This window comes from Salmo salar, chromosome ssa01, assembly GCF_905237065.1.
Source record: "Salmo salar chromosome ssa01, Ssal_v3.1, whole genome shotgun sequence".
Lineage (NCBI taxonomy): Eukaryota > Metazoa > Chordata > Actinopteri > Salmoniformes > Salmonidae > Salmo > Salmo salar.
Genome location: NC_059442.1, coordinates 21,916,357 through 21,929,445, shown reverse-complemented (window position 1 = coordinate 21,929,445; position 13,089 = coordinate 21,916,357). Strand labels below are relative to the sequence as shown.

The window sequence follows — 13,089 nt, the reverse complement described above, 5'->3', positions numbered from 1 at the left end:
AAGAGCTCTCCAAGGATGTCAGGGACAAGATTGTAGAACTACACAAGGCTGGAATGGGCTACAAGACCATCACCAAGCAGCTTGGTGAGAAGGTGACAACATTTGGTGCGATTATTTGCAAATGGAAGAAACACAAAAGAACTGTCAATATCCCTCGGCCTGGGGCTCCATGCAAGATCTTACCTCGTGGAGTTGCAATGATCATGAGAACGGTGAGGAATCAGCCCAGAACTACACGGGAGGATCTTGTCAATGATCTCAAGGCAGCTGGGACCATAGTCACCAAGGAAACAATTGGTAACACACTACGCCGTGAAGGACTGAAATCCTGCAGCGCCCGCAAGGTACCCCTGCTCAAGAATACATATACATGCCCGTCTGAAGTTTGCCAATGAACATCTGAATGACTCAGAGGACAACTGGTGAAAGTGTTGTGGTCAGATGAGACCAAAATGGAGCTCTTTGACATCATCTCAACTCGCCGTGTTTGGAGGAGGATGAATGCTGCCTATGACCCTAAGAACACCATCTCCACCGTCAAACATGGAGGTGGAAACATTATGCTTTGGGGGTGTTTTTCTGCTAAGGGGACAGGACAACTTCATCGCATCAAAGGGACGATGGATGGGGCCATGTACCGTCAAATCTTGGGTGAGAACCTCCTTCCCTCAGCCAGGGCATTGAAAATGGGTCGTGGATGGGTATTCCAGCATGACAATGACCCAAAACACATGGCCAAGGCAACAAAGAAGTGGCTCAAGAAGAAGCACATTAAGGTCCTGGAGTGGCCTAGCCAGTCTCCAGACCTTAATCCCATAGAAAATCTGTGGAGGGAGCTGAAGGTTCGAGTTGGCAAACGTCAGCCTCGAAACCTTAATGACTTGGAGAAGATCTGCAAAGAGGAGTGGGACAAAATCCCTCCTGAGATGTGAGCAAACCTGGTGGCCAACTACAAGAAACGTCTGACCTCTGTGATTGCCAACAAGGGTTTTGCCACCAAGTACTAAGTAATGTTTTGCAGAGGGGTCAAATACTTATTTCCCTCATTAAAATGCAAATCAATTTATAACATTTTTGACATGCGTTTTCTGGATTTTGTTGTTGTTATTCTGTCTCTCACTGTTCAAATAAACCTACCATTAAAATTATAGACTGATCATTCCTTTGTAAGTGGGCAAACGTACAAAATCAGCAGGCGATCAAATACTTTTTCCCCCCCACTGTATATAGTGCAATAGAGTACAATATTTGTTTTTCTAATTCAATAATGATTGACAATAAATAATTGTAATCAAATTAAATGTTACGTTATAATGAGTTCATTACCTATAGCCTATAGGCTTTAACAAAATGTTAGTACAAATATGAATAGGCCTATCAGACTAGGCTTTTACTTTGAAGAAATCAAGCTTTATTAAATTCGAGGTCCAGAAGGTCTATACAGTCAATTCACTCATCGCATCCTCCTTCGATTGCCTCATCCGGTTGCCAGGAAAAGCCCCTAACGTGATCGGCGTAAAGTGTGTGTGTACCACTGGCGATGCATTTAGCAGAATATTCGGACTGTTCTCGGCGCCGCTTGATAACTTCAAACACTTTCCGTCTTGGTGCAGGCAGTAGTCTACCGGTAAAATGTAAGTTATGAATCGCAAATCACCATGTAGCTGACACTTTGATGTCATCAGTCATTTTTACTTCAATTTGGTTGTCAAAAATACTATCAGCTTGCACTGGATATTTGCTGAGGAATACTAGAGCTCCCCTACCCGAGCCTGACGGGCCACGACATTATACATTGGGTTAAGGATGGGGTAGGGACAGTTTTTTTTTTTTTCTTCATCATCAATAACTAAGGTATAGGCATGGCTCGGGTATCACTAAATTGTTCACTAACATTTTGAAGCTGAGCCATTTGCTAGTGCTCTGCTGCGCAGTGCAGTCATATCTGGCTAAAATCATCTTCAATCTCGTCAAATATAGGACAGGATAGATTATTTCACCGACAATAATGTTTAGAATGACGAAAAGTAGCTAACAGCTAACTGCTCTCATGTCTCTTCATTGAGCAGAGCAGCCCAAGTGGAGCCATTGCTATGGTTACACAGACTCAGCACCATGCAGAGCAAGCTGCACGCAGGGAGCGAGTGACCGACAGAGAGGAGCAGCTAATGGATTTACTAATGGAGGAAGTTATTTCTGATTTCAGGCAGGGCCTTAAATTTGGCAGAAGCAGTCAGGCCTGGGTAGGGTAGGGCCTTAAAATTCATGCCCATGCAGGGTGTCATGTAAAGATCTTCCCAGCGTGAAATAGTTCCCAATTGTTCTGATTGTGACGTCATGCTGTAAAATTTCTCCCAGTGTGAAAATGTTCCCAGTTCATTAATTGCACGTGCGTCTCTTCATATGGGTGGCTGAGCTCATCTCTTTATGTGTGGATGGCTGAGCTCATCTCTTTATGTGTGGGTGGCTGAGCTCATCTCTTTAAATGTGGATGGCTGAGCTCATCTCTTTATATGTGGATGGCTGAGCTCATCTCTTTATATGTGGATGGCTGAGCTCATCTCTTTATATGTGGGTGGCTGAGCTCATCTCTTTATATGTGGGTGGCTGAGCTCATCTCTTTATGTGTGGGTGGCTGAGCTCATCTCTTTATATGTGGGTGGCTGAGCTCATCTCTTTATATGTGGATGGCTGAGCTCATCTCTTTATATGTGGATGGCTGAGCTCATCTCTTTATATGTGGGTGGCTGAGCTCATCTCTTTAAATGTGGGTGGCTGAGCTCATCTCTCTATGTGTGGGTGGCTGAGCTCATCTCTTTATATGTGGGTGGCTGAGCTCATCTCTTTATATGTGGGTGGCTGAGCTCATCTCTTTATATGTGGATGGCTGAGCTCATCTCTTTATATGTGGGTGGCTGAGCTCATCTCTCTATGTGTGGGTGGCTGAGCTCATCTCTTTAAATGTGGATGGCTGAGCTCATCTCTTTATGTGTGGATGGCTGAGCTCATCTCATGTGTGGGTGGCTGATCTCATCTCTTTGTGTGGGTGGCTGAGGTCATCTCTTTATGTGGGTGGCTGAGCTCATCTCTTTGTGTGGATGGCTGATCTCATCTCTTTATGTGTGGGTGGCTGAGCTCATCTCTTTATGTGTGGGTGGCTGAGCTCATCTCTATGTGTGGGTGGCTGAGGTCATCTCTTTATGTGGGTGGCTGAGCTCATCTCTTTGTGTGGATGGCTGATCTCATCTCTTTATGTGTGGATGGCTGAGCTCATCTCATGTGTGGGTGGCTGATCTCATCTCTTTGTGTGGGTGGCTGAGGTCATCTCTTTATGTGGGTGGCTGAGCTCATCTCTTTGTGTGGATGGCTGATCTCATCTCTTTATGTGTGGGTGGCTGAGCTCATCTCTTTATGTGTGGGTGGCTGAGCTCATCTCTATGTGTGGGTGGCTGAGCTCATCTCTTTATGTGTGGGTGGCTGAGCTCATCTCTTTATGTGTAGGTGGCTGAGCTCATCTCTTTATGTGTGTGGCTGAGCTCATCTCTTTATATGTGGATGGCTGAGCTCATCTCTTTAAATCTGGATGGCTGAGCTCATCTCTTTATGTGTGGATGGCTGAGCTCATCTCTTTATGTGTGGATGGCTGAGCTCATCTCTTTATGTGGGTGGCTGAGCTCATCTCTTTGTGTGGGTGGCTGAGCTCATCTCTTTATGTGTGGATGGCTGAGCTCATCTCTTTATGTGTGGATGGCTGAGCTCATCTCTTTATGTGTGGATGGCTGTGCTCGTGTCTTTATGTGGATGGCTGAGCTCATCTCTTTGTGTGGATGGCTGATCTCAACTCTTTATGTGTGGGTGGCTGAGCTCATCTCTTTATGTGTGGGTGGGTGGCTGAGCTCATCTCTTTATGTGTGGGTGGGTGGCTGAGCTCATCTCTTTATGTGTGTGGCTGAGCTCATCTCTTTATATGTGGGTGGCTGAGCTCATCTCTTTATGTGTGGGTGGCTGAGCTCATCTCTTTATATGTGGGTGGCTGAGCTCATCTCTTTATATGTGGGTGGCTGAGCTCATCTCTTTATATGTGGATGGCTGAGCTCGTGCGGATGTTTCTCTCACACCCTTCCTCGACCTCGAAAAACTGTTCTGTGGGCATGTGCATTTGCTTCACACATCTGCCAATCAATGGTGGCCAGGAGTATTGACACTGGCCAATCAGAAGCTTGTTGAGGCGTGAGGTCAGTATATAAACACCCGGATTCGCTCGTCTTAAGTGCTGAGGGTTGATGTCAGTGGTGTAAAGTACTTTAAGTAAAAAAAAATACTTAAGTTGTTTTTTTGGGTATCTATACTTTACTATTTATATTTTCGGAAACTTTTACTTTTACTTCACTACGTTCCTAAAGAAAATAATGTACTTTTTACGCCATACATTTTCCCTGACACCCAAAAGTACTCGTTACATTTTGACAGGAAAATGGTCCAATTCACACACTAATCAAGAGAACATCCCTTGTGATCCCTACGTCCTCTGATCTGGAGGATTCACTAAACACAAATGCTTTGTTTGTAAATGATGTCTGAGTGTTGGAGGGTGCCCCTGGCTATCCGTAAATGAAAAAAAGAAAATGGTGCCGTCTGGTTTTTGAAATTATTATTTTTATACTTAAGTAGCAATTCCATTTACTTTTGATGCTTACCGTAATTTCCGGACTATAAGCCGCAACTTTTTTCCCACGCTTTGAACCTCGCGGCTTAAACAATGACGCGGCTAATATATGGATTTTTCCCGCTTTGAATATTTTTCCCCCAAAAAACACATTCTGTGACGTGCTCAGTTTTTTGGCGGCATGAAGCTTTCATTAGACCAATAAAATTGCCGAACGGGTTAAGGTCAAACATCTTTTTTGTTTACTGTTTAAATTAAATCGAGCACTCTCAAACTTCCCATCATTCTGATTACGGTAGTAATTTTGTCACCCTGATTCCTGGGCGTACAACAAAGTATTTGCAGCCACTCGACATCAGTGTAAATCGTGCATTTAAGGTGGCGCTCCGTGTTCAGCGGGAGGCTTGGATGACAAGTGGGGAGAAATCCTTCACTAAAACGGGCCGCATGCGAAGAGCAACTTATGGTCAAGTCTGCCAGTGGGTCCTGACAGCGTGGAGCATTGTCAAAAAATTCACTATCATCAACGGGTTTCGAAACAAGAAGAGGGCTCAGCGGGGGATTTGCCTCCGGATGAAAGTGACGAGAGCGACAATGAAAACGATCCAATATCGAATGAAGCAATTCTGAGGCTATTCAACTCCGACACCTAAGGAGATGACTTCAGTGGTTTAAGTGCACAGGAGAAGGAAGATGGTGACCAATGACTTTCTTGGTAGGCTACTGTTTACTGCTAATTTTTTATTTTTTGTTACAAGCCGTGTTTCGTTAAAGCCTATTTATTTTTGTTACAAGCCGTGTTTCGTTAAAGCCTATTTATTTTTGTTACAAGCCGTGTTTCGTTAAAGCCTATTTATTTTTGTTACAAGCCGTGTTTCGTTAAAGCCTATTTATTTTTTGTTACAAGCCGTGTTTCGTTAAAGCCTATTTATTTTTTGTTACAAGCCGTGTTTCGTTAAAGCCTATTTATTTTTGTTACAAGCCGTGTTTCGTTAAAGCCTATTTATTTTTGTTACAAGCCGTGTTTCGTTAAAGCCTATTTATTTTTGTTACAAGCCGTGTTTCGTTAAAGCCTATTTATTTTTGTTCAAGCCGTGTTTCGTTAAAGCCTATTTATTTTTGTTAAAGCCGTGTTTCGTTAAACCTATTTATTTTTGTTACAAGCCGTGTTTCGTTAAAGCCTATTTATTTTTGTTACAAGCCGTGTTTCGTTAAAGCCTATTTATTTTTTGTTACAAGCCGTGTTTCGTTAAAGCCTATTTATTTTTGTTACAAGCCGTGTTTCGTTAAAGCCTGTGTAAAGTTCATTTGTTTCAATGTACCGGTAGGCACCTGCGGCTTATAGACATGTGCGGCTTATTTATGTTCAAAATAATATATATTTTTTAATTCAGTGGGTGCGGCTTATATTCAGGTGCGCTTAATAGTCCGGAAATTACGGTAAGTATATTTAAAACCAAATACTTTTAGACTTACTCAACTAGTATTTTACTGGGTGACTTTCACTTTGACTTGAGTTATTTTCTATTAAGGTATCTTTACTTTTAATTAAGTATGACAATTAAGTACTTTTTACACCACTGGTTGATGTGAGGAGAGATTTTTGGCGATTGCAAAGACTTGGGTGCTACGGTAGAGTGTGAGAGAAACATCCGTACGAGCTCAGCCATCCACGTAAAGAGACGCACATGCAATTATTGAACTGGGAACATTTTCATACCGAGAATTTTTACAACATGATGTCACAATCGGAGCGATTGGGAAGTATTTCACACTGGGAAGAGTTTACGTGACACAGGGCTCTAATCGCTGGCCAGTTGTTTTGTTCCATGGTGACGTTGTTGTTTCAGGTATTAATTGCTTCTAATAGGTCAGAAAATGATGCGTTAACCATGAATTGAACCTACTGTTTATAACGAGGGATGCCCCACCACGTTTATCCTGGACACATAAATACTATGAATTTGCGCCGGCCTCCGCTACGCTGGCATGCGAGAGAAATGAAACATCTCCACAGTGTGTGCCACTGTCCAATCCAAGGCCCAAACATGACAAGCGAGTGATCTGAGGCGGTTTGGTCTTTGATTCTCGCGCATCAACTTGGGAAATCCTCAAGGGAAAGTGGACAGTGCATTATATGAACAAAGCACTGCATAAATTGGCCAAATTATACATATTTCAATAAGGGGAGAAAAGTGAAGCAGGGCATCCGTTAAAACAGTAAATGAAGTTTGAATGGCCTAAATAGTGATTTATTGTTCAGATAATCCAGATAATGATAATGGTATCTCCCTCCTGTAGGTTTCATGCAGGCAGCAGGTGTTCCTCAGCAAGCAGGCATGGGCTCAGCTCCTACATGTAAGTACAGCATGACCTGACTGTCTATAGAACCCATGATGTTGCATTACTTGTTGAGTAAATATTGCCAGAAAATATTAAATTGTTATGTGATATGCTTTATTTAAAATAGAAAAATCTGACAGATGGTTTGTTCTGTTCCTCTCCTGCAGCTCTGGTGCAGCCCTCCATGTCGCAGGCTCAGGACAGCATGAAGGACTCCCCGTACGGAGCCACTGTCCCAGGAAGCTTCATGCCCTCTGCCATCCCTGGACAAGGGGTCTTCAACCCGCTTCAACCTGGAGTCCAGACGCAGCAAGGAGCCAATGACAAGACGGGCCAATCTGCTGATGGCATGGACGCTGCTGCAGAGTTAGTACTGCAAGGTAAACTATAATCTAGGGTTCAGGTGAAAGTTTTGCCATTCTTTTGTCTGTTCTTAATGACCCATTTATAAATATTTTGAAAAATGTCTCACTTTCTCACTTTGCTGCTGATACCTGTTTTTTTGCCGTTAAATAACTTTTTGTGTTCCTCTTCTCTCTAGGTATGCAAAATGCAATGAGTCGTCGTATGGGTCTTCTGGGGATGCACCCCTCAGCCTCCCTCACCCACCCCCTACACCAGCAGGGCCTGCCTGGCCAGAGGATGCCTGGGCTAATGCCGCTGGACCTCCGGCCTAGTATGCTCCAGGGAGCCGGGGCCCGCTTCCCCCTCATGATGCAGCAGGGACTGTCCCAACAGAGCGTCCTGGATGCCTCCCTCCATGCACAGGCCCGCGCCAGAGCGGCCTCTCAGATGGACCACTTCAACAGGGCCGAGGGGGCCTTCAACCGGGGTCCCAACGCCCCAAACGAAAACATGTCTAAGGCTGAGGACCAGCCTTCCTCTCGGGCAGACGAGAGCCAGCAGGGGAGGGACCAAGACTACCGCTTCCCCCCGCCCCAGGAGAAGCAGAGCATGGGCCTGCTGAGGACACCTCCCCCGGAGCACAGAGAGTCCATGGGTGGAGGTGGACATGGTGGGGGAGCTGGTGGTGGGGGTGCTGGTGGTGGGGGTATGGGCGGAGGAGGCAGACCTGCCCTGCTCCAGACCCCAGTGAGGGAGCCAGCTAGAGACAGTGTGGTAGGGCGGCTTCAGGCCCTCGCCGGCTTCACCCCCCAGACCCAGAGTCGCTGGGGGCCACCTAGAGGGGACTTTGATGAGCGTGACATGCGAGGCTCACCGGCGGGGGTCTCCAAGGGCTTCCAGGAGGAGCGCCTTGGCTCCAACCAGGGGCAGAACTTTCCCAACCGCTTTGAGAACCAGCACCGCGCTGGGGCAGGAGGAGTAGGTGCTTGTGGTCCTGGTGGCAGGGGTGTTGGAGGGGGCCCGGCGTGGAGTCGTGGTGGAGCTAATGCTGCAGCACCGTTCGCTGATGCTGACATGCCACAGGACTTGGATGAGCACCGGCGCCCTTGGGACAGGCAGCAACGGGAGAGGGACGACAGGGAATTTGACTTAAGGAAGGAGATGAACGGCAACCGCCGTGAGAGAGATAGCCGCGAGAAAGAACGGGAGAGGGAGAGAGAGCGGGACCGGGAGAGAGAAAGGGACCATGGCCGTGAGCGTGGCAACCGTGAACGAGAGCAGGAATGCAACCGGGAGAGAGAGCGTGAAAAGGAGAGGGAGAAGGATCGGGAGAGAGAACGTGAGCGGGACCGTAACAAGCGTGGAGCCTGGACACCTCTTCTCCCTCTACCACAACCCCTACTTCCTACTCCTACCCTGACCCCAACACTCTCCCTGACCCAAGGCAAATCTCAGGCCCTGCTGCAACTACAGTCCAGGCTTCAACCTAAACCTGGACTCCTAACTAAACCGGGTCTGCTTCAAACTCCAACCCTCCTAACTCGGTCAACATCTCAAGCCCCAACCAAGTTCCTTCAAGCCCCATCCCAGTCTCCAACTCAAGCCAAGAATGAAGCCCTCCCCGGGCCTGAGCCCCAGACAGAGTCCCAGTCCTCTACCCAGACCCATGCTACCCCCAAGTCTGAGTCCTCACCCCAGACCCAATCCTCTCCTCAGAACCAGTCATCACCCCAAAACCTGGTTTCCCCTCAGGCCCAATCGCCGTCCCCTCCCCAGGCCCAGGCCCTGTCCCCACCACAGGCCCTGTCCCCACCATCGGCACAGTCGCCCCCCCAGGCCCTGTCCCCACCACCGGCACAGTCGCCACCCCAGGCCCCATCGCCACACCAGGAGATCACTGACACCCAGGAAGAGCCAGAGAATCCCCTTTGGGCCAACAAGCCAGAGAAACCCCAGGAAGAACCCATGGAAGAGCCTGAACCCATAGAGGAACCTCCATCTCAGTTGGTCTATGGGACGGGGTTGAGGATGGACACTGACGTAGTGGCTGAGCCCACACCTGAACGGGCTCCCACCCCTACCCTCTCCCCCACTCCTGCCCCACTCCTCACACACCGCTCTGAGGAACCCCAATGCCTGCCGGAGCTCCTGGACGTGCAGCAACCACCACAGCATGCCTCCTCCTCCTCTTCCTCCTCCCCTAAGGACAATGGACTGAGTGAGCCGATGGAGGAAGCTGAGAAACAGCCAGTGGTAGAGCAAACTGACACTGAGGGGACATAATCATCACTCAGTAGGTAAAGATCATTTTGTAAAGTTGTCTCTTCTCTGTACTCATGTCAGCCACCCACGGGACCCTGGGTAGTAATTTGCATAATATTGTCTGATGACCTAACAACCGATTTTATTTCTCACATAACGGTGTACTTCAATAGATGGCTCGCTAGCTGATTAAATGGTAGGTGATTATGTTTTTCATTATTTTATTTCTTTGTTTTTTTTTAGTTGTAATGCCACCCCACGGTTTAAAGCTTGGTGAATTTTAATGAAAATTGCTTGCCAAAATGTTTGAATTGTAAATGACAAAAAGAGCTTTGACCTTCCTATGGAAGAGTGTACGGATCCTGGCTGTTTCCACTGAATTGAATCCAGATGAGGGAATACTTGAAAACTGCAGTCACTGGCCTGTTTTGTCTCTTCTTTTAAAATATGCTGCAGCAAACTTTTAAATGAATGCCTTTGTGGTGTCCTATATGCTTCTGGTCTATAAGCAGAATATAGCCTACATACAGTAAGAACCGTACAGTTGCTTTTAAAAAGGAACATCCTAAAAGATTAAAAACATGACCTGTGTTATCCCCAAAAGAAATGTCTGTGATTTGTTCATCATAATGCAGTGATTCAAAGGACAAAGTAAGCCAGAGAGATAAAAAAAATATATATATATATATACACATGTATGTATGTATATATATATATATTTTTTTTTTTAAAGGATGGTGGATGTTGGGTGCATTCTGTTTTAGTTTGAAATAAACATGCTTTGTTTGTTAACAAATGCTTTAGGACTGTATTTTCTGACCCAGGACCAGTGGAATAATGTTTTACACACAGACTATATGCTTTTTGCGGTGGTGTCACATACAAACAGCTGTGTCACTACAGTAGTTAGACCATTGACTTGATGTTGTCGTACCCCATTAAGTCAGGCAGGATGTTAAAGTGCCTAAACCGCTCTTTAGTTTGTTGTTTGCGACCATGGATTCATTTGTTATGTTAGTTTCTGCGCACTCTGTACTTCCCTATACTTTTGTTTGGTGGGTGACTTTGGGATCGGATTGTGCCTTCTTGATTTGATTATTGTTCAGCATAATGTCACCAAATACACCACACTATGCTCAACGTGCTGCTTTGGTTTCCCTGAGACTGTACAACCCCCAGAGAGACAGCAGTCTGTCCAGCAAGTTGACAACACAGACAATTATCTCCTTTGTCTGTGTGATCATAGCTGAGCAGCCTATACACCATTTAGCCTATGTATATGGGGAACCAACCAGTCTGTTTACTCCATCGTTGTGTGCATGCCGGCCTGTAGCCATTTATTATCCTTTGTCTTGTTCATTTCATACTTACATTTACATTTACATTTACGTCATTTAGCAGACGCTCTTATCCAGAGCGACTTACAAATTGGTGCATTCACCTTATGATATCCATACTTCTTCAGTGCATTTCTGTTGCGACACTATACTACCAGGACAGGTTCAATAGTCTGAAGTTCTCTCAGAGAAGCAAATGTTATAAGAGTTGTGAAGTTGAATAAAGTTGAAGGTAAATCAGCATTTTTTCCCTTATTGTCATAAATCCTAATCTGGGTAGATTAGGGACCAGGATCCTTGTTCCACACACCATTACACCCCCTGGTTTGGCCTCTGGACTATAGATCAGGCTGCACAGTTTGATCACAGAAGACAGCATTCCACATGTTTTCATGGCTGGCATTTGAAATTCAAAAGGCCCAATCAAAGACATTACCAAGAGTTTGACTTTTATTCTGTATCGTATGAAACTTGTCAGAAATATACAAAGGTAAATTCCACACTGTTTACATCAGGGATCATGAACTAGATTCAGCCGAGGGGATTTTTTTTTCTTCTTGAATGGATGGTCAGGGAGGCTGGAACATAATTACAAATCATTTGTAGACTGCAAATTGACTGCAAGAAGCCCAAACAGATATGTTTGACTAAAACATTGTAATTTCTAACGTTGTTTACATTTGTATACGATCACATATACCTCTATATTATGTGTGAGAATACATTGGAACATATTTCCAAAATGAAAATCACTTGGAGCTGATTTGCTGGTGTTTTTACAGTCTTTTATGTTCAACAATAAAAAGAAATCCAAAACTTGGCCGCCCTGGTCTACATCACACCTACATCAATAAAGGTGTCTCAGTACTGTCATGTTTTAGCAGTGAGACGAAATACTGACCTATCACTCACACTGTTGCACACTAGCTACAGTACATCATGCAGAAAGTTTTATATTGACATGGCAGAGAATGATTACTGTCAGAGTGATCTGAAGATGCGCATAAACCAGCTATCTGGTATTGGCCGTAGACATATGCACTCAGAGCAGAAGGAAGACGGGGAGGGATAGAGACTACAAGGGATGGGGGGAGGTATAATAATGATGACGCCAACGGAGAAGGGGTTCCAACCCAAGAAGAGTTCCAACCAATGTTCCCTATAATTATTTAGGCACTGAGCAAATTTCAGGTGTGCTGGCACTTTGTGAAAATTCTGTGCAACTTCTAGCGCGCCTTTACTGTGAACACTGAGGCTGTACCTGCTTTAAGTTACAGTTTCAACAGAGGCCAAGTAGGCTACTGTGGCTATTTGATCATAATGTAGGCCTACCAGAGTGGCCTACCATCAAAAACAATGGAGAAAATGCATCCCATAACATTTCAACAGCTGTTCTATCAATTTATTTATATATTTTTTTCTCCTTTATTTAACTAGGCAAGTCAGTTAAGAACAAATTCTTATTTTCAATGACAATCTACGAACAGTGGGTTAACTGCCTTGTTCATTTTTACCTTGTCAGCTCGGGGATTCGATCTTGCAACCTTTCGGTTACTAATCCAATGCTCTAACCACTAGGCTACCTGCCGCCCCATTCAGCCTACAGTAACAGACAATGTGTGGTGTTCAATGTAGGCCTACATTCCATGACACTTCAGAAAAAAACATGCAGGGCTTGACATTAACCTGTTTATCCACTTGTCAAGGGGGTGACAGAATTTTTGTGTGTGTTTGTGTGTGTTTGATGCAGGAAACCACTTTACAAAGTAAAATGTATTACTATTCCCATACCATTATTAAAAATAATCAGACATTATGCTAGCCTCTATTGGCTACTTAGCGTATTCAAGCCTGTCTCAAAATACAACACTGCCCCTTTAATAAAAAAAAAAGCTCTTTACCTGACTCGCTTTTCAAAGATGTCTAGTATACATTTTGTGCTCTTATAGGAAGCAATCACTCCCCTATTGCTGACTACAAATGATCTATAACTGGGCTAATAACTCACTAACTTGCAAAGGATATTAACAAAATGTGCACACGTGGCTGCATGCAGCTCTCGCTTTGATTTCACAACAAGCACATCTACTCACGAGCGCTCATGCTGTAAGCACAGTCCAGTTCAAAGTAAATGGC

At 45.0% G+C, this 13,089-nt stretch overlaps 1 protein-coding gene across 4 annotated transcripts in view; it reads left to right on the top strand.

Moving 5' to 3' along the window:
* The window catches only part of LOC106575636 (SR-related and CTD-associated factor 8), a 72,948-nt gene extending 61,752 nt beyond the window's left edge, over nucleotides 1-11,196 (top strand). For all 4 annotated transcript variants that reach the window (XM_014152346.2, XM_014152283.2, XM_045715002.1 and 1 more), the window contains 3 exons: nucleotides 6,968-7,024; nucleotides 7,177-7,389; nucleotides 7,551-11,196. In XM_014152346.2, the coding sequence (XP_014007821.2) occupies nucleotides 6,968-7,024; nucleotides 7,177-7,389; nucleotides 7,551-9,637 (2,357 nt within the window). In that variant the 3' untranslated portion in view covers nucleotides 9,638-11,196. The remainder of the gene's footprint in view (nucleotides 1-6,967; nucleotides 7,025-7,176; nucleotides 7,390-7,550) is intronic.
* Nucleotides 11,197-13,089: the final 1,893 nt, after the last annotated feature.